This window comes from Phoca vitulina, unplaced genomic scaffold, assembly GCF_004348235.1.
Source record: "Phoca vitulina isolate PV1807 unplaced genomic scaffold, GSC_HSeal_1.0 scaffold30, whole genome shotgun sequence".
NCBI lineage: Eukaryota > Metazoa > Chordata > Mammalia > Carnivora > Phocidae > Phoca > Phoca vitulina.
Window position 1 is genome coordinate 6,914,132 of NW_022589733.1, and position 23,572 is coordinate 6,937,703.

The 23,572-nt window shown below is 42.3% G+C and overlaps 1 protein-coding gene across 2 annotated transcripts in view; it reads left to right on the forward strand.

Moving 5' to 3' along the window:
- Positions 1-23,572, forward strand: part of FTO (FTO alpha-ketoglutarate dependent dioxygenase) — a 371,139-nt gene that overhangs the window by 107,396 nt on the left and 240,171 nt on the right. For both annotated transcript variants that reach the window (XM_032424110.1, XM_032424111.1), the window contains exon 3: positions 10,695-11,319. In XM_032424110.1, the coding sequence (XP_032280001.1) occupies positions 10,695-11,319 (625 nt within the window). The remainder of the gene's footprint in view (positions 1-10,694; positions 11,320-23,572) is intronic.

Below are 23,572 nucleotides of genomic sequence, written 5' to 3' on the forward strand. Positions count from 1 at the left end.
GCAAACAGGTATGGAGATGAAGTAGGTCAGAGGGCACCATAGGATGGGGGACTGCAACTTAGGGTGGTCGTGGAAGACCTTCTCATAGTGACGTTTGAACCAACCCCTTATGGAGGTGTAGGAGCAAGCTATGTAGATACTTGTAGGAAGAATGTTCTGGACATAGGGAAGAGCAGGGCCGCTGAGGTGTATCTGAGGAGAAGCACGTGAGGCCAATACACCTGGCGCGAAGTGAGAGAGTTGAGAACAGAAGGGATGAGATCAGAGAGCCATGGCCTAATGATATGGGAACTTGCCGGCTGTACCCGGCACGTCGGCGGTGACTCTGAATGACACGAGAAGCTGTGAGAGGGTTCGGAGTGCAAGTGTGACAAGCTCTGAGTCACATTTTGGTAAGGATCCGTTTTACAGGGAACCTGCTGTTCATTCTCTTCTCTAGTGGCCACCCTCCTGGTGCTGTTCACCAAATCAGAAATCGTGCTGTCCTCCCCTTCTACCCATTGCTTCAGTCCCTCATTCAGGCGCTGGGCCCTGGCAGGTCTGCCTCTTCCTAACCCCTAAGGGTGTTTCTTCTTTTCATTCAGGCCCTCATTTATCATCTCAGACCAGCACAGTTTTCCTCTTCTCCTACCTGGTGTTCCTTGTGCCCTCTCCAGTACCATCAATATTGTGTTCCTCTCAATAGGTCTGACTTGTCACTCCTTGCTTTCTAAATTTTGTTCAGTCTCTCTTGCCTGTAAGGTAGAGTTCACCCTCCTCAACGTGTCCTCTAAGGCCACTGACCGTATGACCCCAGATTACCTCTCTGTCTCATCTCTACCCATTGCCTAACATGGAGTCCAGCCATAGACTCCGTCATGCAGAGTCTCTTGCTACACCCTGGCTCCGCTGTGACCTTTCATCCTTCCCTGTTGTGCCTGTTATTCCCCGGGGTGTTGAGTGCTTCTCTGTCTGGCGAGCATCTACTCACCCTTGAAGACCTTGCTGAAATAGGACCTCTTCTTTTTTTTTTTTTAAAAAGATTTTATTTATTTATTTGACAGAGAGAGAGAAGAGCAGGGGGAGAGGGAGAAACAGACTCTCTGCTGAGCCTGATTTGGGACTCGATCCCAGGACTCTGGGATCATGACCTGAGCCGAAGGCAGACGCTTAACCGACTGAGCCACCCAGGTGCCCTGAAATAGGACCTCTTCTGTGAAGATCCCGGGAAATGCCATGTGTTTGACTTTCAGAATGTATTACAAATCCAGCTCCCTCCCACCACCTCTGGCGCATTTGCCGTGCTCTTTCTGAAACCTCAGTCAGCACGTTACACTTTCTTGCTCAGCTTCCCATCGTGTTCAGAGTAAGAGCCCAGGACGTACATTTACCCACAAAGTGCAGGAAGAGCTGGTTCCCGACCGCCTCTCCCAGCTTGCTCCTTGCTTCTGCCGCCCCTTCTCTTGCCACTCTGGCATTCTTGCTCTGAGCATCAGCCAAGCACACTGCTGCCCCCAAGGCCTTTGCGCTTAATGTTCCCTTAGCCTGGGACTTTCCTCCCCCCCAGGTACCCGTGGGGTTGTATCCTCATTTCTTGCATTCCTCTGCTCAGATGTCACCTTATCAAAGGCCCTCTCTGACCAGCCTGTGTGAGACAGGAACATTCACTGCTAGCATTCTCATCCTACTTACCTTGGATTTTTTTTATTCCATAGCACTCATCACAATCTAAAGACTATATATTTTACTAAATAAGTAAGTCAATAATAAATTCATAAAATACTATGTATATTATGAGCCACATATCCTATATATTTATATACCATCTAATTATAAATATGAGCTCCTGGAGAGCAGATCAAGGTTTCGTTCTCTTCCTGTTCCTAGCACCTCATGCTTTGCAAATAGTATGTGCTCAATAAATGCGTGTTCAATAAGTGAGAATTTTCCAGATTCCCTTCCTGCTTCTTTATTCCCTGCTCCCATGGAGTATTTTCATACTTCCCTTGTGATAAGTCTTTCTTTAGCTACTGGTTTTTATTTTTATCTATACTCTTAAACTATGAGACACTGTGAAACAGGAGCTATCTTGTTTATATCATTATATTTATAACACTTTATACCATATCTGATAGAGAGCAGATATTCAGTAAATTTTAAATAAACAAAAAATGAATCACTGAATTGGGGCACCTGGGTGGCTCAGTCAGTTAAGTGTCCGACCCTTGATTTCAGCTTGGGTCTAGATCTCAGGGTCATGAGTTCAGGCCCCACGTTGGGCTCCAGGCTGGGTATGGAGCCTACTTAAAAAAAAAAAAAAAAAGAACTGTTGAGTGAGTGAATGAATGAACAAACATCTCAGGGTCACTTTGTAGCAAACCACATGTTATCCCAAGACTCAGTTGTGCTAGCTGTAGCAGGGCCAATGCAGTGACCTCAGAAGAGAGCCTCCTTTGGGAGACAGCTCAGCGCAGCAGGAGGCTGGCCGGTTGGGCCAGATGTGTCCAGCCCATTTGTCTTGGGATGGCTACCAAGCCTTAAGCATGTTACAGTGAAAATTATATAGAAAATGTTACGACTGATAATGTATACACTTCTATAGAGTGCAAAATACAAAGCGTTACCAGCAAAATCTATTAACAGCCAGATTAGAAATAGAGTCCCTTGACATCGCAACACTTTTTAAATGAAGTACATTTCCCAAGTCACTTGAAGATTTTAAAGTTGATTTTTTTTTTTTTTAAAGATTTTATTTATTTATTTATTTGAGAGAGAGAGAAACGGCATGAGCGGGGGAGAGGGTCAGAGGGAGAAGCAGGCTCCCCGCTGAGCCGGGAGCCCGATGTGGGACTCGATCCCAGGACCCTGGGACCATGACCTGAGCCGAAGGCAGTCGCTTAACGACTGAGCCACCCAGGCGCCCTCACTTGAAGATTTTAAATTTAATTTCACTCTACTGAGGGTGGAGTTCCACTGGTTTCATACAGGTGAGCCTCCTGTACAAGTGCTAGCTTACTCATTTAGCAGCATGTCTGTCCTGTCTGTATGATGAAAGTCTTTCAGAAGCATCCCTTGACATGAGGGAGAAGCAGTAGAATTCTTACATAATGGTTTAAAGTAGGTGGAAGGTAAAGCTTATTTTCCAGAAAACCTAGCATTCCACATGTTTCGGCCATTGATAAAGGCCTGGCATGTTGGTGGTTTATATCTAAAATACCTTTCCAGCTGCTTATTAAAATCATCATTTAGATCACGAAACCTTCTGTAGATCTCAAGAGATATATTAGGGGACCAGGCAACTATTAATACAACTGCATGACTCTATACTCCTTGGCAAAACTTTAATGGGATTCAACAACAAAAAATTCTGACATATTTGAAAATCTGCCAACAGCTGTTCCAAATTCTTGTGTGATATCTGCTGTTTTACATGTACCTGTCCAAATGGAAAGGGAACTTACTTGTTTGCCAGAATGAATTAATATTCAATTATTTAACGTTCAGCTCTTTTCCACAGTTACTTGTAGTTCTCTTTAAAGAAACACTACATGGTGCTTTTAGGTGCCAGGCACTAGTCTAATTACTTGATAAATAATTAGAGTGGGCATTTAGGATGGAGGGTTTTCTCTCAGATTTTTTTTTTTTTTTTTTGAGATAGTGACCAAATTAGCCAGTTCTTATTATTTGTATTTCTTGTGTTAAAATCGTAAGTTCATAGAGCATTCAGCAGCATTCCAAATGAGATTTAAATTAGAACCAGAAGTTAATATTGAAACATTTTGAAAATTCAGGGTCATCAAAAAGAATCTCCTGGCAAATGTAAGATATGTCATGAAAATTAAGAAGTTTTTTTTTTTTTTTAAGATTTTATTTATTTATTTGACAGAGAGAGACAGACACAGAGAGAGCATAAGCAGGGGGGAGCAGCAGAGGCAGAGGGAGAAGCAGGCTCTCTGCTGAGCAGGGAGTGCGATGTGGGGCTCAATCCCAGGACCCTGAGATCATGACCTGAGCCAAAGGCAGACGCTTAGTGACTGAGCCGCCCAGGTGTCCCGAAAATTAAGAAGTTTTGAATGCAACATCTTTTCCCTGATTTTCTAATTTAAAAAGCTTTTTACATTTACTTTGGCAAATTTGAAAAATATACAGATGTCTAAAAAAGAAAATTAAAATTATGCCCAAGTTCAGCACCCAGAGATAACTACCATAAACTTGTGACCATATTTTTCCCCCAGTTTTCTTTTCTGTACTTATCTGTATACATTTGTTTTCTTTTTATGCTGAGATCCTGTTGTCTCAATGTCTGGTTACTAATTTCTTGTTTAATAGTACTTTGTTATTTACGTTTTTCACAAAACAGTACAGAAATTTTTCTAAAGTGTGTTACTTTAGCATTCCATCACATGAATATACCATTTTACCTCTAATCCCCTGTTGGGCATTTTGGTGGTTTTCAGCTTTTAATTATTATAAAGAACAGTATGATGAATATCCTTATAGTCTTGGTACCTTTCTCTAATTATTTCCCTATGATAAATTCTTAAAAGTAGGATTACTGGATGGAAAGATATGAGCATATTTAGGTTCTGGTGAATTTTGTCCAACTGGCCGTAAGCAAGTTTGCAGTAATTTGCATTCCTAATTGTAGACTACCAGAATACTTGATTTTACCTCACCAGCAATGTGTATTACTGTGATAAAATTTTATTTTCTGCAAATTTTGTAGGCAAACCAAATTAAATATAATTTAATACAAATTATGTTAATTTATGTTTTTTCCTGACTTCGGTGCAGTTCATTTTTTTTCTATATTTAAAAGTCTTCTCCATTAATTTATGTGTGAATATCTCTGTTAATACATATTATATATATGTATATATATTTATATATGTATGTATATGTACATATACATATATTTAAATTTGGAAATGTTCTTTATTAAGAATATTAAGCCCATTTTTGCCATCTAGATTACAAATAGTTTTTTCTAGTTAGTATTTGCCTTTTTATTTTATAATTCTTTTTATGCAAAAGTTTAAAAGTTTAAAATTTTGTATATTCAAATGTATCAATCTTTTAAAAACAGTTTATTGATGAGCTGTGTGTATGTACAATTTATATACCATAAAATTTACCTTTTAAGATGGTACAATTCAGTAATTTTTAGTAAATTTGTCGAGTTGTGCAGCCATCACCACAGGAGTTTTAGAATATTTCCAAATCCCCAAAAGATCCCTCCTGCCTCTTTGCAGTTGTCAGCCTTCTTTCCCACTCCTGGCCCAGACCCTCACTAATCTGTTTTCTATCAATCTTAGATTTTTTTATTCTCTTACTCTTAGAGGCAAGTCTTGAGCACTTATATTGGAGTCAGGCAAGGGCTTGGGGATATAGTGGAGAATAAAACTGCTACCATGTCCTTCTTCTGGGAGATTCAGTCTTGCAGGAGAGATTATTAAACAGATAATAGTTCAAAGAAATATGTAGTTATGGATTGAGAAGTGTGTGTTGAGTGATAATGGAGGATATATATTTGAGGTGGGGGAAGTTCAGGGAAGGATTCTTTGAGAAAGTGGCCTGCCGGATGAGAAGGGCCTGGCAGGTACAGATTTGGGAGGAAGAGCCTGCCCTGAAGGGGAGGTGTTGAATGATGGCCTCTTGAGGCCTGTAGGAGAAGAGGCCAATGTGGTCGGAGGGGAAAGGACATGAGAGATCAGTGAAAAAAAATCCGGGGGGTGGGGGGGTGGGATACTTTCCCACATCATTATTACTGTTTTATTTTTAGGATGCTGTTTTTAATGTCAAGGTATTTACATGTGATACTCATATGGTTATGTGAATTTCCCAGGTCCTTAGAGTTATTATTCCCCTGTGTTAAATCCATCTTCTGCAGTCTCCAGCCCTACTGTATATTGAATGATGGCCGCAAGCTGTGTGTAGATTGTGTGTGTGTGTGTGTGCGTGTGTGTGTGCATTATCTCCAGTCTTCCTCCTCTCCCAGTCCCAGAGGGAGTGTGTTCCCAATTATCTTACTTTTCGCTAATATTTTATACTGAGGATTAAAGAACCCAGAATTGTTAAGAAATTACGGAGAAATTTCCTTCTTGACCGCTGCTGTTAGATGTGCTTCAAGTATACCGAGGCCTCTGGGACTTGCTCAGAGAACCAGTTTAGTGATAGAATTAGAGTTTCTGCGCATGGTTCCAGAATATTCCGTTGTTGCTTACTAGATTGCTGTCTTCATAAGCTGCATAAACAGGAAGTATGATATTTCTCTTTTTATTTTTCAAATGGGATAAGCGAATATAGAAACTATAAATCCTAAATGCATCCCTGACAGTCTCACTGGCCATTCATAGTGGTGTGCCACATAACTCTGCTTTCTGTCACTTTAAATTTATGATCACACCCCTCAGATAGGCACTCTGAGAAGCAGGGCAATCCTACCACGACTTTCCTAGTAAGGTCATTTTTCCATATGCAGGCTTGACGACTTCATTTTTCTTCTGCCTGCATAGACTTCCTGCTTCCCTTCTATTTCCTGCATTCTGGATCAGGCAGAATGGGCTATATAATGCTGTAGTAACAAGTAACCCTCAAATCTCAGTGGCTTCTCCCAGCAATATGTCTTACTCATTCTACATATCATTCGTGGGTTGGCAGAAAATCACTACCCATGAAAGTAGTAACTCAGGGATCCACGTAGCCACTAGCTGGTGACTATGCCAAAAAAGAGCGTTCTGGAGGGTGTGGTACTCCCTGAAGTGCTCCAGGCTAGAAGTGACAGCCGTCATTTTTCTGGACACAAACGGTCACATGTTTCACCCAACATGAGGGGGCTAGGAAGCATAATTCAACATTGGATCCAAAAAGCTGGGTGATGGCAGAGGAGTCCAGAACTATCTGGCAAGCAGGCCACGTGACCAGCACACATTCTTAACTAGTGATTTGTTTTGCATTTTCACTGCGAAAAATTGAAGTGCTCCCCTCTCTCTCCCTCTAAAAACTCCCTGAAACTTAGTCATTTGCCTATTATCAAGTTTATAGTCCTCTCTGAATTTAGATCTTCTTTCTCCTTCCAGTTTATCCGATACAGGAAGTTTTTTGATCATATACTCCTGTCAGGAACAAATTTTAAGCATATACAGTGGGGTCCTACTAAGTGTTTAAGAATGGGCTGTCTGGGAAAAAATAAACCAGCCTCGATTTTTAGTGTTTCCTGATTTCTGTGGTGTAAATACTTCTCCATGGCCCATTTCAGGCTACCAACATGTCACTGAATGTGCAGTTGGGAGGCGATGTACACAGTAGGCTTTCCCAAGGGGATATAAAGTGACTCCAGCACACTATGGATAGTTATTCATTAAATAGACATAAGTATTACTTGTATACTTGTGTCTATTTTATAATAGAACTCATATTAAATGCGTGTATATGTGTTTATATATCAAACACATATATGTACACATATTTTAGTAAAGCTTGATTTTTTTTTTTTTTTAGATTAAAAACAAAACGGTTCTGCCAGCTTCCCCCCACCAACTCTGGCGGATTGCCATACAAATCCCACTGGTCATTCACATACCTCCCTTGGGAGACTTCCGCTCTGGCCACTCAAGGGCTTTGCTCCTGTAGTTAATCACCCCGTGTCCTGCAGCAGCAGCCTCTTCCCAGGAGTATCCTGGCAAGCTCTGGTGTGTCCCCCCGTCTTCCAGCACTGAAGATGGTCCCCCGATCCGGTATTGCCCTTCATCAACAACTGCGTTATTCTGTTCCCCTTCAGAGCGTGACCCCTGAGATGGACATTTAAGCACGGCGCCTCCTCTGCTGCTCTGTCATTCCATCCCCAGCTGACTCTCCTCTGACTCTCATCCCCACCACTCTGCGAAATCACTCTTGTCACGGTCATCATTGATCTCCATGCTGCCACATCTCGGGGGTCATGTCTGTCCTCATCTCACTTGGCCTCCCAGGAGTGGTCGCCTACTCCACCCTTGAAGTGCTCCTGTCTTTTCACTTCTGCATTAATACTCTCTCCTAGTTTTCTCCCTCAAAGGTCTCTTTTGCTCCTTTCCTCTGAAACTCACGAAATGGCTGTGGGCCCCCTTCTGTGTTCATGCTGTTTCCCTGGGAGGGCTCATTCATTTCCAGGCCTTTAAAAACCACAGGTGTGCTGACAGCTGCCTCCTGGATTTCCAGGTGTGTCTGTGCAGTTGACCCCCCCACCCTCCCCACCACTTCTACATGAAGATTTCATAGGTATCTTAATGGCTACAGCTCTAAAAGGGAGCTCCTCCTTCCTTCCGATTCTTCTACCTAGCATTCCTGTATTGTCCCAGTCTTTTTTATTTAAAATAAAAAGGAGGGGTGTCTGGGTGGTGCAGTTGGTTAAGTGTCCAGCTCTTGGTTTCTGCTCAGGTCATGATCTTGGGCTCCGTACTTAGCATGGAGTCTGCTTGAGACACTCTCCCTCTGCCCCTCCTGCTTGAGCGTGCACGCATTCTCTCTCTCAAATAGATAAATCTTTAAAAAAAAAATGGTAAGCTGTTTATTCATTTATTAAATCCAGAAATCTAAGGGTCATCTGGAACTGCTTTCCTTTCTTTACCCCTCACATCTAGTCGATAAGCACTGCCTTTTGCTCTGCCTATAAAATACGTATTTTACCTGTCTCACATTTAGACCATCATCTCTTTTCTCCTGGATGGTTGTAATAGCACCTAACAGGATTTCCACTTTCACATTTGCCTCTTTCCAATCTGTGCCCAATATTGTAACTAAGAGTGATTTTTATAAAATGTAAATCAAATTACTCTTCTTCCCTTGGGTCCTCTAGCACACTTCGAGTCAAATCTCAATTCCCTACTTTGACCTCCCAGGCTCTGTGTGGTCCAGCCCCTGCCTTCCCTTCAACCCCACTGCATGTCTCTCTGCCTTTGGCTCTTTTCCTCTAGTAGAACTGGCCTTCTTTTTGTCTCTAGAAAAGTCTGGCCTCCCTCCTCAGCACCTTTGTGGTTTTTGGTCATTTCTCCAGGAAGCTCTCTCCCCAGCTTGTCACGTGGCTGGCACCTCCTTTTCCTGAAGATATCAGCTTAAATTCCAACTCCTTAGAGAGTTTTCCCTCATCTATGACAGATTTCCCACTGGTTTGTTTCTGTCCTAGTACTTAACGCAATTCGAGATCACTTTTCCTTATTTATTACCTGATCTGGTAGAAAGCTCTGTGAGGGCAGGAACCTTATCTCTGTCTAGTGTTTGGTAGGTGCTCCGCAGACATATATTGAATGAGAAAAACGTATGAAGGAATAAATGGTCTTCCCTGTTTATCATATAAATGGTAATCATTGATGAAGATATAGAAGGAATGTGTCTCAAAAATGGTGGGCAGTACAGTACTGAGAAGGTATTGATCAGATTAAACTTTACAGGGGTAAATGTAAAATCCTGTGCTTTGGTTAAAAAAAAAAAAAGTCCATTTCATTGTACAGAATCAGGGAACTCTTTGTTTATCACCCATTCATGAGTCTTAGGAGCCACAAGTGGTGGCTGAATAGGTAATGAAGTCCTCCACTGTGACAATAAATCCATGTGTTTCCATATTAGAGGAGGGATCATCTTACAGTATTCTCCTCCAGTGACACCAGTAGAATGATCACAACTTTCTCAGTCGCAGTAGAACACCTCATTTATTCACTCCTTTATTCAACATTTGCTGAATACATTCTGGGCACTAGTATTATCGTTGTAAGCAAAATTCTCCTGGCTCTAGTGTTCGTGGGACTTGGTATCTAATTCCCTACGAGAAGTGATTTGTCCTTCAGTGAAAGTATTAGAGCAGACACCAGTTTGTCATTTATTGGGAGGCAGGGCAATCTTGTGGTTCAGACCTCCTGCCTTGGAACCAGACTTGAGCCCAGAGGCTTCAAATCCCAGCTCCACTGGGTATCAGCTATGTGACTCTGGGCAAGTGTTTATTTATTTATTTATTTTTAAAAATTTATTTATTTATTTGACAGAGAGAGACACAGCGAGAGAGGGAACACAAGCAGGGGGAGTGGGAGAGGGAGAAGCAGGCTTCCCGCGGAGCAGGGAGCCCGATGCAGGGCTCGATCCCAGGACTCTGGGATCATGACCTGAGCCGAAGGCAGACACTTAACGACTGAGCCACCCAGGCGCCCCTGGGCAAGTGTTTAAATAAATGTCTGTGCTTCCAGATTCTCCTGTAGAAACCGGAGACAGTAACAGTACCGTCACGTAAAGCTGTGAGCTGCGAATGAGTCAACGTGTCTAAATCATTTAGAATAATACATGGCACTTAGTAAGCACTTAATAAATAGGTAGTAAGCAGTTAATTAATAAAATTGTGTTGTCCGGAGGGCCAAAGGTTGGAAGACAGATTGAGGGCAGGGAGAAGTGGCTGTAGAGGGAGCCTGGCAGATTACAGCACAGATGCTGATTATTTTGTTTATAGTAAAGATGAATGATTTGAGCTGGGACTTGAAAATCTTGACTTGGACAGTCGATGACATTCGTGGTTCAGACCTACGTTTCACGTAGCCTTCCGTGTGAGGCTGGAGAGATACGGGTCCTGTTCAGAAATGCTACCTGACGGTTGTTTTTTTTCTCCCCCTCCGAACGCTGACCAAGCATCACAGTTCTGGAAATGAGAAACTCCTAGCTCTCCATGAACACATGTTTTTGCTTTGGTTTTGTTTCAGTGGCAGCTGAAATACCCGAAACTGATTCTCCGCGAAGCCGGCAGCGTACCCGAGGCGCTCCATAAGGAGGTGCAGGAAGCCTTCCTCACGCTGCACAAGCATGGCTGCTTCTTCCGGGACCTGGTCAGGATCCAGGGCAAGGATTTGCTCACCCCGGTCTCTCGCATCCTCATCGGCAACCCAGGCTGCACCTACAAGTACCTCAACACCAGGCTCTTCACGGTGCCCTGGCTGCTGAAGGGCGCTAGCCCGAGATACGACGAGGCAGGTGTCGCTGCTGCCTGTCAGACCTTCCTCAAGCTCAACGACTACCTGCAGACAGAGACGAGCCAGGCTCTGGAGGAACTCGCTTGCAAAGAGAAAGCTAATATCGATGCCGTGCCGGTGTGTATCGGTCCAGATTTCCCCAGGGTCGGGCTGGGGTCCTTTGACGGGCAAGACGAGCTGGACATTAAGAACAGAGCCGCATACAACGTCACTCTGTTGAATTTCATGGATCCCCAGAAAATGCCGTACCTGAAGGAGGAGCCTTATTTTGGCATGGGGAAAATGGCCGTGAGCTGGCATCATGATGAAAATCTGGTGGAACGGTCGGCGGTGGCCGTGTACAGTTATAGCTGTGAAGGTACAGTCTGCTCCGTGAAGACGCAGCCCTGGGCGACCCGTGACCACAGTTGTGGAGGCTCTGGAGGCGTGCGTGTGCGCGTGCGCGAGTGTGTGTGTGTGCGTGTGTGTGTGTCCGTACACGGGTGTCGTGACTCCTTGCTAGGTTTGCCACACCCAGGTATCTGCAGAGTATACCTCTTTCTCGTCCAGCGGTGCCGTCCAGCTCGCTGTTACACTGTACTCAGACCGAGTATTTCCGTGTGTAAGCACTACTGTCATTCTGTCTTTCTCATGCCCAGGAGAGCAGCGTCTTGGTGTCACACAGCCAGGTGCCTTTCTGTAAAGCTCGGCGTACACCGTACAGTTGCTATAATTAACGTGCTGATAAAGGGCTGGGAAGACAAAAATCTGTCAAATCTTTCCAGGTTCCCACAGGTGCACATTTTCAGTCTTGCCAAAATACTCTATTGTGGTTGACATCACTGTCTTGATGGGAGCGATTTGTCAAATATGGACTTGTTCATGGCTTCATACGGATTTGACTACTGTCCTTCCTTGCCAGAAACAGTTGAAGTGGGTTCTGTAAGCAGACAGTCCTCTGTTTTTAGGAAACTCTCCAGCCACCCCCATCAGCTCTGCAGTTTTAGACCTAAAAGGGGTGCTGTGGGCGAACTTGTTCTCGAAGTTTCTGAAATCTGGCCCCCTTGGAACAGAGAACATAGGCTACCTTTTTGTGGCCTCCTGGAACTTTACTTCTTCTGTTGCTCAGTTTCTGTGTGTTTAGGGTGTCCATTGTTTTTCAGCCCAGGGTTATAAAAAGACAGTTGAACGTATCCAGGACAGCGTGACCATTGCTGACTTTGTTCTTTGCCTGATCAGTTGACAAAGGAATACAAGATACAGTATTAGCTCTTTTGTCTGTTTATCTCTTCTACCTGTTTATTGAAAGATGCTTGGAAAACCAGAGTTCTAGACATCCCATCAGGGAATGAACTGGAACTTTTAAGGGTCAGTGCCTTCTGAAAACTGTTTTTTTAATTGGTTGTCATTATCTCTTTGTATGCTTTTTGTTTACTAAAATGACTGCTTTATAAAAGGGATTTTAAAAAGGAAGTTCTCAGGATTCTCTTTAAATTTCTTCCCATTTCCCAATCTCAGACATTTCCTCAGGACAGCTAAAATACCTTCTAGCTTTAACTCACGTCTTCAGCCCGGAACAGGGAACTAGTTTAGCGGTTGGAAATTTCGCCAGTTTCCCTGGCACCTCAAATAATGATGCTGACCTAAGAAAATTGCTTGGAGGGGATTTGATGCTGTCCTAATGGAAAGAACTGAGATCTTCTGATCTTTGCTAAGGCGTTGCCAGGGATTTAAGAACGATCACATCCAAGAACTCTGATGGGAAGGAACAATGGATCCAGTTTGTTAGTTTCCTTCTGAAGGAGGCAACTCTCTGAAGCTGAGGCCGTTGAGGCCTTGGTATGTGATAGCTCAAACTGCTACAAAGATGTCTTTGTGCTCCCACCTCCTCTCAGCCCTACAGTTTAATAGTCCTTTTGTACTCTCAGAGCGTGGGCGATCAAGTCTTTTTTGAAACCTAGAATATCGTTCAGAAAGGAATTTAAATTTTGAATGAATGGTTTCTGTCGTTGGCAGTAGTTAAGACTGATAGAGTATACAAGTATACATAAATACGTAAAGGTTTATCCTTGCAACTGTCATCTGGAGGAGGGAACTGCAGAATTAGAATCTGTAAGAGCAGCGTGATTCCTTTGTTCTCTTGGAACAAATCCCAGAGAATCCCAGAACTCTAATAATAACTGCAACGCTGGGAGCTCTCATTTACTGAGCACCTACTATGTGCTGGGTGTTGGTATAAGCATTTTACATGTATTAACCCGTTTTATTTTTATAACAGCCCTATCAATGAAGTACTGCTATTCTCATTTTACAGATGAGAATACCGAGGCACAGAGGGTTGATTAACTTTCCCGTGAATATACAGCTACTAATCAGCAGAGGAGGGATTTGAACCCAGACATTCTGGCTTCAGAGTCCTAACAGCTATGAGTAGATGTTTCCTATTCTTGCAGTATAGTTCCCTCTGGGATTTGGGTTTTTAAAATGTCCACCTCTGGAAAGGTGAAGGGAATGTTCTTCTTCTCCTTAGCAGGTCTCATATTCTCTCCTCTTCTGCCTGCCACCTTGCTTCTCTCCCCCCGCAACATCTGCTTGTAGCTTCCTACACATGCTCTCAGGTGATTGGAATGCATTAGATAAGCTTACTCTATGAAGTGGAACCTCTCTCTAGGCCTCCAGTTGTGTGTGTGATGTTGAGTCAGATGGTTTACAAAGCATGTGCCTTGAAACTTTTGGGTGGATGCATTTCTTCCAGGTGACAAGTGATATGTTTACTTCTCTGGCCTCCCTGTAATTCTGCCAGAGGTATGGTAAGGGTGGCCTCGAAGAGAGCCATTTGGGTGACAGTCACGGTCGGGCTTAGGAAGGGCTTGAAGGTGGTGAAGAGAATGGGAATTTCAGACGACGGTACTGTTTTCAGAGTCCCTGAATGTGTTTGCTGAGCAGTTGCTGAGGGAAATTCAGTTGGCTGTTCTAGACAGTAGGGAGGCTCCAGAGGTAAATCAAATTCCCATGCTTGCCTTGAAAGGACGGGTAAAGTGTGCTTCTGTGATTGTAATTATGCCATCAGGAAATATGAGATCCGGAAGAGACTTGAAATCACCTTGTTCAAGCATCTCATTTTACAGATGAAGACACTCAGGCGGGGAGAATGGCAGTGACTTGTCCAAGGTCACATAGTTCCCTAGTGACAGAAAAGTGTCACGTGCCGCAAAGAGTTCATGTAAAATGCATTGGGAGTTCAGAACAGAAGAGATTACTTCCTGCTGAAATTAAATTCAGGTGAAGCTTAAGATCCTTCAGGACTTTGCTCTCAATACCTTTTCCTAGTGAAATCTTTCTGTAGATTTATAATGAGCCAGTCATCCCTCTTTGGTTTATTTCTGTGAGTAGAGGTCATTGAGAAGTAATTTGTATAGGATACGTGTAATTATATACTAAATTCATTGGCTTCACAAGCAGTGCTAGTTAATAGATATCCCCAGTAAGAAGATTGAAATGGTACAACATTTAATCAGGAATGGCTTCAGGGAATCGTGTGTAAATTGGCAGAGTATTTGATTTTCCTATGCTAGCTTTGCTGGCAATTGCTTGTTACTCCTAGATGTTAAAAACAAACAAGCCCCCCCCCCCCCAAAAATATGTACATATACATGCACAAATTTTATCAGGGAAGGCGTTAACAACTCATTGCTTATTGTAGTCCTACACTTTGTTCTCTGACTGGAATACCTTCAAAAGGATCAGGTGAATAATTATTGGTTACTGTTTTTCGTACATTTGGAAGGAAACATTTTCTGCAACATTGTCTTTATGGGAAAGACAATTCTTAAGAATTTTAACTAGTGCCAAATATTGCAGATTCTTGATATTATTTTCCAGATTTCCTAGGAAGGGCAAAGGAGGAAAAGCGAGAGAGGCCAATCCATGATTCCTGCTGAGTATGTGATAAGAAAACAGGGACTTTGTAATAATTTTCTTGGAATTCTAGGACTCCCATTTCATGTCTTTGACTCAGGAAAAGTTGAATTCATTTAAGGATAGAAATTCGTTACCATACTTTACTTTGACTTTGAAATGAGTAGCTTCATATTCCTTAGCTCATCTTTGAAAGCATGAAAGGTTAGATCGTAACTGCAGGTAGGGGGTGGGAGCATTCATAATTTTTAAAAATGCTGTGATATTTAATGTTTTCCTACATCTCCTGGCATCCCTGTCTGAGGTCTCAAAGCTCATTTGACTTTGTTTCATTTTATCATGCCATGTGCTGTTATTTTTTTAAGATTTATTTATTTATTTTAGAAAGCGAAGGGGGGAGGGGCGGAGGGAGAGGGAGAGAGAGAATCTTAAGCAGACTCTGCACTGAGTGTGGAGCCCGACTGACGTGGGGCTCCACCTCATAACCCCGAGATCATGACCTGAACTGAAATCAACAGTTGGATGCCCAACTGACTGAGCCACCCAGGCGCCCCTGTTAGTTATTTGTGAAGTCACTTACTTTGTTCAGTAAAACTTGTTTGGTGGTCTAAGTCACATTTAATCCCCATGAAATTATATATGCATTGAACAGTAAGCAGCTACTTTTTGCCAAGTGCTCTTCTAGATGCTGAGCATATAGTCAACGAACGAAAATCCCTGCCCTCACAGAGCTTATGTTTTAGCAAGGAGAGACAGCAAACAAACAAACAAGAAGGTTGTAAACAAAGGGGACACACAGGTGTACAGTTTTAAATAGGAAAGTAGGCTTCCTTTTGAAGGTCACGTTTGAGCTAAGACTGGAAGGAGAGTGTGAGCGGGAGGAGACCAGCGTGGGGTAGAGGGAATATGGGAGGCCCAGCGATTGAACATGATGTTGAGATATTTCAGAAGCAGCAAGCACGGATAGAATTGAGTGAGAGAAGAGGGGAAGTAACAGCAATGAAGACAGAGAGGCAAGACTAGGGGTGCAGAGTGGGCAGAAGCTATTACAGAAGTAATACTGTAACACAAGGTCCTGGGCTTGTCCGGGGCATGGCATGAGATAGGAGCCGTTGTGGTTTCGAGTGGAAGAAGGGAGGCAGCGCTGGAAGCAGGACAAGGAGGCTGTTGTAGTAATCCAGAGTAGAGAGGGTGGGCCAGATTAGAAGAGGCGGAGGTGATGAGGAATGTTCATAGGATGTCGTGTTAAGTGCTGGTGAGAGAAGAAGACCCGTAGTGCCATCTCCCAATTGTCAAGGGAAGGCCAGCCAAGGAGAACGGCTGATTTCCCCCCTCCCTCAATAGTTTTCTTATGGTATAACTTACATACAACAAACTGCACATATTTAAAGTTTACAGTTTCATGAGTTTTAACACACCTGTGAAACCACGACCATAATCAAGATAGCGAACATATATCCATTATCCCCAGAAGTTTCTACCTGCCCCTTTGGTGATCCCTAATGATTAATGATGTTTCATGTGCTAATTGGCCATTCATGTATCTTCTTCGGAGAAATGTTTCTTCAAGTTTTTTTTTTTTTTTTTTTTTAAGATTTATTTAGTTATTTATTTTAGGGGGAGGAGGGGTGGAGGGAGAGAGAGGGCCCCACGCAGACTCTGTGCTGAGCGCAGAGCCCAATGGGGCTCTCTTCCACAATCCTGAGATCACAACCTGAGCTGAAACCGAGTCAGACTCTTAACCGACTGTGCCACCCAGGCGCCCTTGTCTCTTCAAGTTTTTTGCCCGTTTTTGAATTTTGTTGTTTATTTAGTTGTTGAACTTTAGGAGTTCTTTATATGTTGTGGATATTAATCTCTTAGCAGATACGTGATTTGCAAATATTTTCCCCAAGAATGGCTGAATTTTTAACGATGTATTCATGTGATGAGTAGGAGATGAGGACAGACTGGAGTGGAACAAGCTTTATTGTCTAGGACATTAATTGGGCAATTTAATTCCTTATTACTGAATGACATCATTTATGTTAGCACCCCAGAAATGCTCCTTTCTAGTGTATTTTTCCCCCAGCAGTAACCACTGTCCTGCCTTCTGAGGCTGTACATTAGTTCTGTGCATATTTAAATTATAAATTAGAATTGTAAGCTCCTTGAAGGTATGGTTTGTGTCCTTTGTATGTGCATATAATGGTAGAAGAGTAAATATTTTTTGCCTAAAGTTAGTATTTTTAGTTGTGAGTGGTTTATGCTGTTCATCTACATTCTGGCAACTGTACGATAACTCTGATTTCTGCAACTACAGTATCTGTTTAGAATTGGGATTCTTTTGATTGCAAATAGCAGATACCTGGCCTAACCAGGCTTAATTTAAAAAGATCAAGAATTATCTCACTTAATAGGAAGCCCAGAGGTCTCACTGGCTTCCAGTGGACCTCATTTCAACAATTAATAGTGGGGTCAATTTCCAGTTTCTTTCCCTTCATCCTTCGGCTCTTCTTAAGCTATTGCCTTCCTCCCTTGGGGCTAGCAAATTTCTCATGGCCCCCAAATGCCTTCCCCCAGCTGTTGTGGCCACATAGCTTTTTTATGAGCTTTGAGAAGGACAAAAACTGGGTGTTGGACAGGTGCTTTGAACTCTGGGTAAAGCTTTGCTTGAAGCTAGATGAACAAATAATTATCCTCTTTTGGTTAATCCAGCTTGGTTCTGATCTTCTATGTTATTTACAATGTGAAGGTTTCTTGTAAATCTCTACCACTCTGTCCTTTCCTGAGGCTGCCCAAGGAGTTACAAGCTCTATTGTTAGAAGGTCTGGCTTGGAGAATATATTGTTTGAGAAGTATCTCTGCTTCCTTTTCCCATTTCATATTTTACCTCAGATAATGTAATGGTTTTGAAGCTTTAGCTAAGAGCCCCCAGAACAATTTTTCTCTCCTTTTCTCACTTTTGCTTCCCCCCCCAAGTCCATGAAACATGATATAGTAAGGTTCTCCTATGTATGTGAATATTTATATCTTAATTTTTTTTTTTCAAATGCTTAATCTGAAAGCTGACAGAGCCAGACATCATGTTGAAAGGCTTTAGACTTTTCGGGAAAGAGTTTGCAACATTTTCCTAAAATCCCAGAAAATTTATGATTAATTTTATAATCTATCTATGTCAAGGGACTATGTTTGTCCTGAATTGCTTGTTTCGAGGCATCTGAGAGCAGCTTCCAGCTTCTTAAAGACTATGAGCTGGGACTGATTAGGCAACCCCCCCGTCCCCCCAAACGTCTCTGAATTCATTTCTTCAGACCATTCATTCCTCAGTGGCTGGGAGGGAGTTTGCTCTAAGTCAGCAGCAGGCTTGACTGTTTGTTCTTTGCCTAATCAAGGAAAGCATTGCTAAATTGCAGAAGTCTCCCAGGCAGCTTCTCCTTGGCGAACGCTTCTTTCCTTAGGGACATGCCCTTTAGGAGCGTTTCCCAAATGTTCTTGGGCTTATGCCATTTGCCATTACTTTGGAAACCTGTCCAGAAAAATTACACGAGGTCTGCACGCAGAAGTGTCTACCTTCCAGAGGGATCACTCTGAAAAACGGATCTGACCTATGAAAAAGTCTTTCATGTCTATCATTGCCCTCAGTCTAAATTCCTTACCGTGGTTCGCAGAGTGTCTTGGCCTCTGTCCCCCGACCCCCACCCCTCCAGCCTCTTCTCTTGTAATTGTATGTCACTCGCGTGATACACTTGCAATTTTGAAGAATTAATTATGTTCTTGTACACCTATCTTGCCATTTCCCTCCCCAGAAGGTTTCTTTCCAGCCTCACACCCTCTTACCTTCTGACTCTTCTCCCTTTTTTCAAAACAGATTCTCCATCCCAGACACTGGAATATCACAGATTAGCACAGGAGAGAGAAAGCATCATGAGGTTTTGTACACCAGCTGACTAGCTGCAACTTCTGGGTTTCTCCTGCCTCAAGATCTGGGACATGGATAGGAAGGGACCTGCTACTGAAGCCCTTCTGGGTATGGGGTTAAGGAAACAGAGAATATAATTGCCGAGGCCAGAGTCTTAGAAATCTTAGCACTTGGCCAAGGGAATAGGAAATCGGGCTATTAATGTGTGGTGATGATGAACATATATTTACACATCAGGGAAATTATTGACATACAGTATTAATGGTATATGTTATTAAATGTACAAAATTTCCAGCGATGTATTTTATTTGATTGGAATGGTCATCTCATCCTTCACGCTCAGGTTTCTGTCTTTGTTTCCTATGTGACAGGGGTTGCATACAGCTTGGAAAAATACAAACCAAATATTTGATGGCACTTATCTTTTACCAGATGGGAATTAATTGTTCTTCAAAAACCAGTTAGCATAAAAAAGACAAATTGGTTAATTTGGGCAGGGAGTTGGTATTGTAAACTTGACATTTAAGTTTAGCATTCTTTTGTATTTTTTTACATTTTTTACTTCTTGAACAGTTTGGGTAGTGGGAGCTGGGAATGCATCAAACACACTTGAGACATGCACAAGTCCTTTCAGTGTTACTGAGGTTGAAAGGCAAGTAGGAACTTCTTGCCTCTGCTTGTTTCCAGAATAACACGAAGCAAGAGTAATCAGGTGCAGTTGCTATAGATAACTGGAAGTTGCTTTTATTGAGACAGCAGCACTGTACTTATGCAATAAAAAATTGATCAGATGAATAGCTTCCCTCCCTCCTCTGTACCCAGCCCAAAGGGGAAACAAACCCTCAAGAAAACCTTATTTTAATGAGCACATTTCAAAGGTGCTAGATTTATGGGAGACATCAGGAAACACTGATTGCAATTACCGTCTCTGTTTGTCCTTCCAGGCTTTATTTGCGCCCTATTGGGACGAGGGGGTGGGGGAATAGCAGATAGAGGGGAAAGTTGTCAAGCAGCCCATTAGCCTGTGAAGATCGTTACTTAGCAGAATAGCCATACTCACTGGCTGGAAACCACAACAGCATCGTTGTCATTGTAATTTAGAAACCATTTCTTTTTAAAGTTCAGTCAGAGTTGATTTCACCAGAGAGAGACATATGAAAAACCTTCTTAAGGTATTTCTATTCCTTTTCCCCTTGCTACCTCCGTTATCATTAGGGTGCTCCAGAAGGAAGCCGCCAGAAGCCCTAGGGTATCACAAATATAAACATACGATTTCGCCTAGCAGTATTCTTTTGCTAAATTGATCTTCTTATCAAATAATTTAGCATTAACTTACTTTATTATGTTGTATGCTAGTATTAATCGCCTGACATCATTATTTTGTTCAGCCTGGCGTCCTTGCTAACACGTGCAGTAGACATCTCTGTGAAATCACAAATATCAGGACCCTAGAGCAGGACTTGGCCAGCGTTTTCTGAGTAAGGGGCTGGCCAGACGATGGATGTTTTCGGCTTTGTGGGCCCTATGGTCTGTGTCTTAGCTACTCAGCCTCCGACCCTGGGGAAATGAGTGGGCGTGACCGTCTTCCAGTTACTTTGTATAAGCAGGTGATAGGCCTGGTTTGCCTAGGGGTTCCAACAAAGTTCAAAGATGTAAATGCCTGTAGGGGCCAGGCAGGTACTGCCAGTGAGGGAAATGGCTGACGGGGACAGCCACTAGGAGAGCACATGCCTTGTCTAAAAGCGGCAGCTGTTTCTTAGCTCGGTCCTGGCTCGGGGATACCAGATCTTGTAATTCAAGAATAGCTGGACATTTGTGTTTTTATGCAAAGCACTTATCTCAGTTGGCAGCTAACTTAGTTAAGAAAATGTAGTGCAGGTCAAGTTTACTCCTTTTGTGGGCCCTTTTCTGGTCGTTAAGATCTAGTTTTGCAAATTCCAGAATTTTCAGGCGTAACTGTATTATAAGACATGCCTAGAGAATGTCATCAGACGCGGATAGCAAATATCTAGTTTTGCTGCTGCTAACTCCCCCTTCTAGTGCCAATGACAGATATTAGTAATTGATGATATCACTCTTTCCTGCTAGCTTGGAGAAAAATTCAGGATAATTCTGTGCCAGGGCTCACAAAAGCCATGACCAATGAATGAGTTGTGTCCTCTGATATGTAAGGTATTTGTCATTCCTGTTCTAGAGGGTTGTCCTTTAAATATTTTTGGGATTAATGTAGAAAAATGACTTTAGACTTTTTACTGTAGGACTTTATTCTTAAAGAATACTTGCTAAAAGTTGCTCCTAACTAAAGAATGCTTGCGAAAGCATGTATCAGAAATAACAAATAGGAAGAAAAAGGGTAAGATTCTGTTCAAATGGGAATATCAGATTTTAAAGGTTTATGTATTATTTTAGAGAGAGAAAAGGCCGGGGTGGGGGTAGTTGGGGCAGAGGGAGAAGGAGAGAGAAACTCAGGCAGACTCCCTGCTGAGTGTGGAGCCCGAGGCAGGGCTCAGTCCCACGATCCTGAGATCATGACCTGAGCCGAAACCGAAAGTTGGACACTTAACCGACTGAGCCACCCAGGCGCACCGTGGCAATATCAGATTTTAGATTCAAACTTAAGGAATTCCTTAAAGGTCATTTAGTAGCATTCCTTCCCTGAACTTGGATTTCTGGTCTGGTTTTTTTTCTGCCATACCTGTGCAAAGTAATATGAATAGTTATAAAGGGGGTTTCCTCCTTTTCCCCCCTTCTTTTACTGCCTTTGACCCTTATGCACAGTTATTGTAGCGTTAACATGTTCAGAATTTAGGAATTCCATATATGGAGATGTGCCATCCGGGATGCACATATTTTTGGATTGTGTGTGTGACGTGAACATGATATGGCCTAGGTGAAACATGCTTCATTGCCCATTGTGATCACAGGGAACTTCGCAACTTTTTGTCTTCCTTTATCACTTCTTACTCTTCCCTTTGGGAATCTAGACCCTACTTGTCTTTCAAGTTTGATCTTCTCCAGGAATTCTGCTCTACCCATTCTAACCTTCACTAAACCTGTCCCTTCTCTAAACTTCTTTACTGTTAAGACCTACACTAAATGAGCAGTGTAATGCTTTATTATGTTATTTGATTTAATTTGCAGGGTTTTTTTTCCCCCCCTTCAATTAACATTTTCTTTTTTCCTGCCATCTAGCCCAGAAAGGACTGTGAATAGCTGTGAACAGAGCATTTTGTTTTTAAGTAAGCAGTTGAGTACAATTGAATGACTTCTATGTGCCAGTTAGTAGGGCTCTAAATATGGATGAAACAGAAAAATGGACCCTCCCCTTAAAGACCGGAATCTAGCTTCTAAGGGAATTTTAACTGTCTTTTTTCTAGTAATCAGTGATGAACATTTATAACTTCACTAGAAAGAAAGCTCCACTGGGGCAAAGCTCTTTGATTCATTCATTGATAGAGCCCAAGTGTCCAGGTTGGTGCCTCATATATGGTAAGTGCTTAATAAATATTTTGTAAATGAACCTATATTATAAATTTTTATATAGGGCAATCCCTGCAGGACTGTTCATGTAGGCAGATCACATTGTATGCCTTTCACTTCATTTACGTGTCTCTCCCTTCCTGTACCCCAGATACGTTGTTCTCCTCCCAGAAAAGTCAGTCTTGAGTATCCTTCTAGAATAGAATATCCTTCTAGTATAGAATATCCTTCTAGAATAGAATATTCTTCTAGAATATTACCTGTACGTATATACACACCTGTGTGTATATGTTTGTATTTTTTTATACAGATTATAGCCTGTCAGTTTCTTTCTCTTCAAAATGTATCAGATAGTTTTGTATCAGTGCATAGTCATATTACTTTTAGAGGTTACGTAGTATTTTATTGCCTGCACATTTCATAATTTATTTAACCAGAAACTTATTAATGGATATTTAGGTTCCTTCCTTCCTCCCTCCCTACCTCCCTACCTCCCTTCCTTCCTACCTCCCGTTCTTCCTACCTCCCTACCTCCCTCTCTCCCTCTCCCCCCTCTCTCCCTCCCTCTCTTTCTTTCTCTCTTGAGAGAGAGAGAGCGTGGGCATGCATGCGTGCACGTGAGTGGGGGTAGAGGGGCAGAGGGAGAGGGAGAGAGAGAATCCCAAACAGGCTCCATGCTCAGTGTGGAGCCTGGCTGACTTGGGGCTCGATCCCATGACCCGGAGGTCATGACCTGAGCCGAAATCAAGAGTCAGATGCTTAACTGACTGAGCCACCCAGGCGCCCCATTTAGGTTATTTCTGATCTTTTGCTCTTATAAACAGTGGTACAATAAACATCCTTCCTCAAAAGTCATTTTGCAACCTCTGCAAGTAGGAGTTTGAGGATACATTCCTAAAAGTGGAATTGTGGGATTCCTTTAAGTTCAAAGTGTTTATGCATTTATAATTTTGATAAGTATCGTCAGATTGTCCTTTACAGAGAGTGTGAGTATGCCATTTTGCTACACTCTTACTGATACTATATTTATCAAAGTGTTTGATCTTCTCTGATCTGATAACTTAAAAATATCTATTGTGGCTTTAATATGAAGTTCTCTTATATGAATAAGTTTGAACATCTTTTAAATGTTTACATACTTATTTCCTTTTATGTGTTCTGTCTTCATATCTTTTGCCCATTTTTCTGTTTGAGTATTGATCTTTATCTTATTGATGTGCAGTAGTAGCTCTTTATATATTAAAAAGTATTTCCCTGGCTATGCTTGCTTGTTTATCTTTCCATGTGATTTGTAGAATCAGCTTGTCTAGTTACCAACCCCATGTAACTAAAA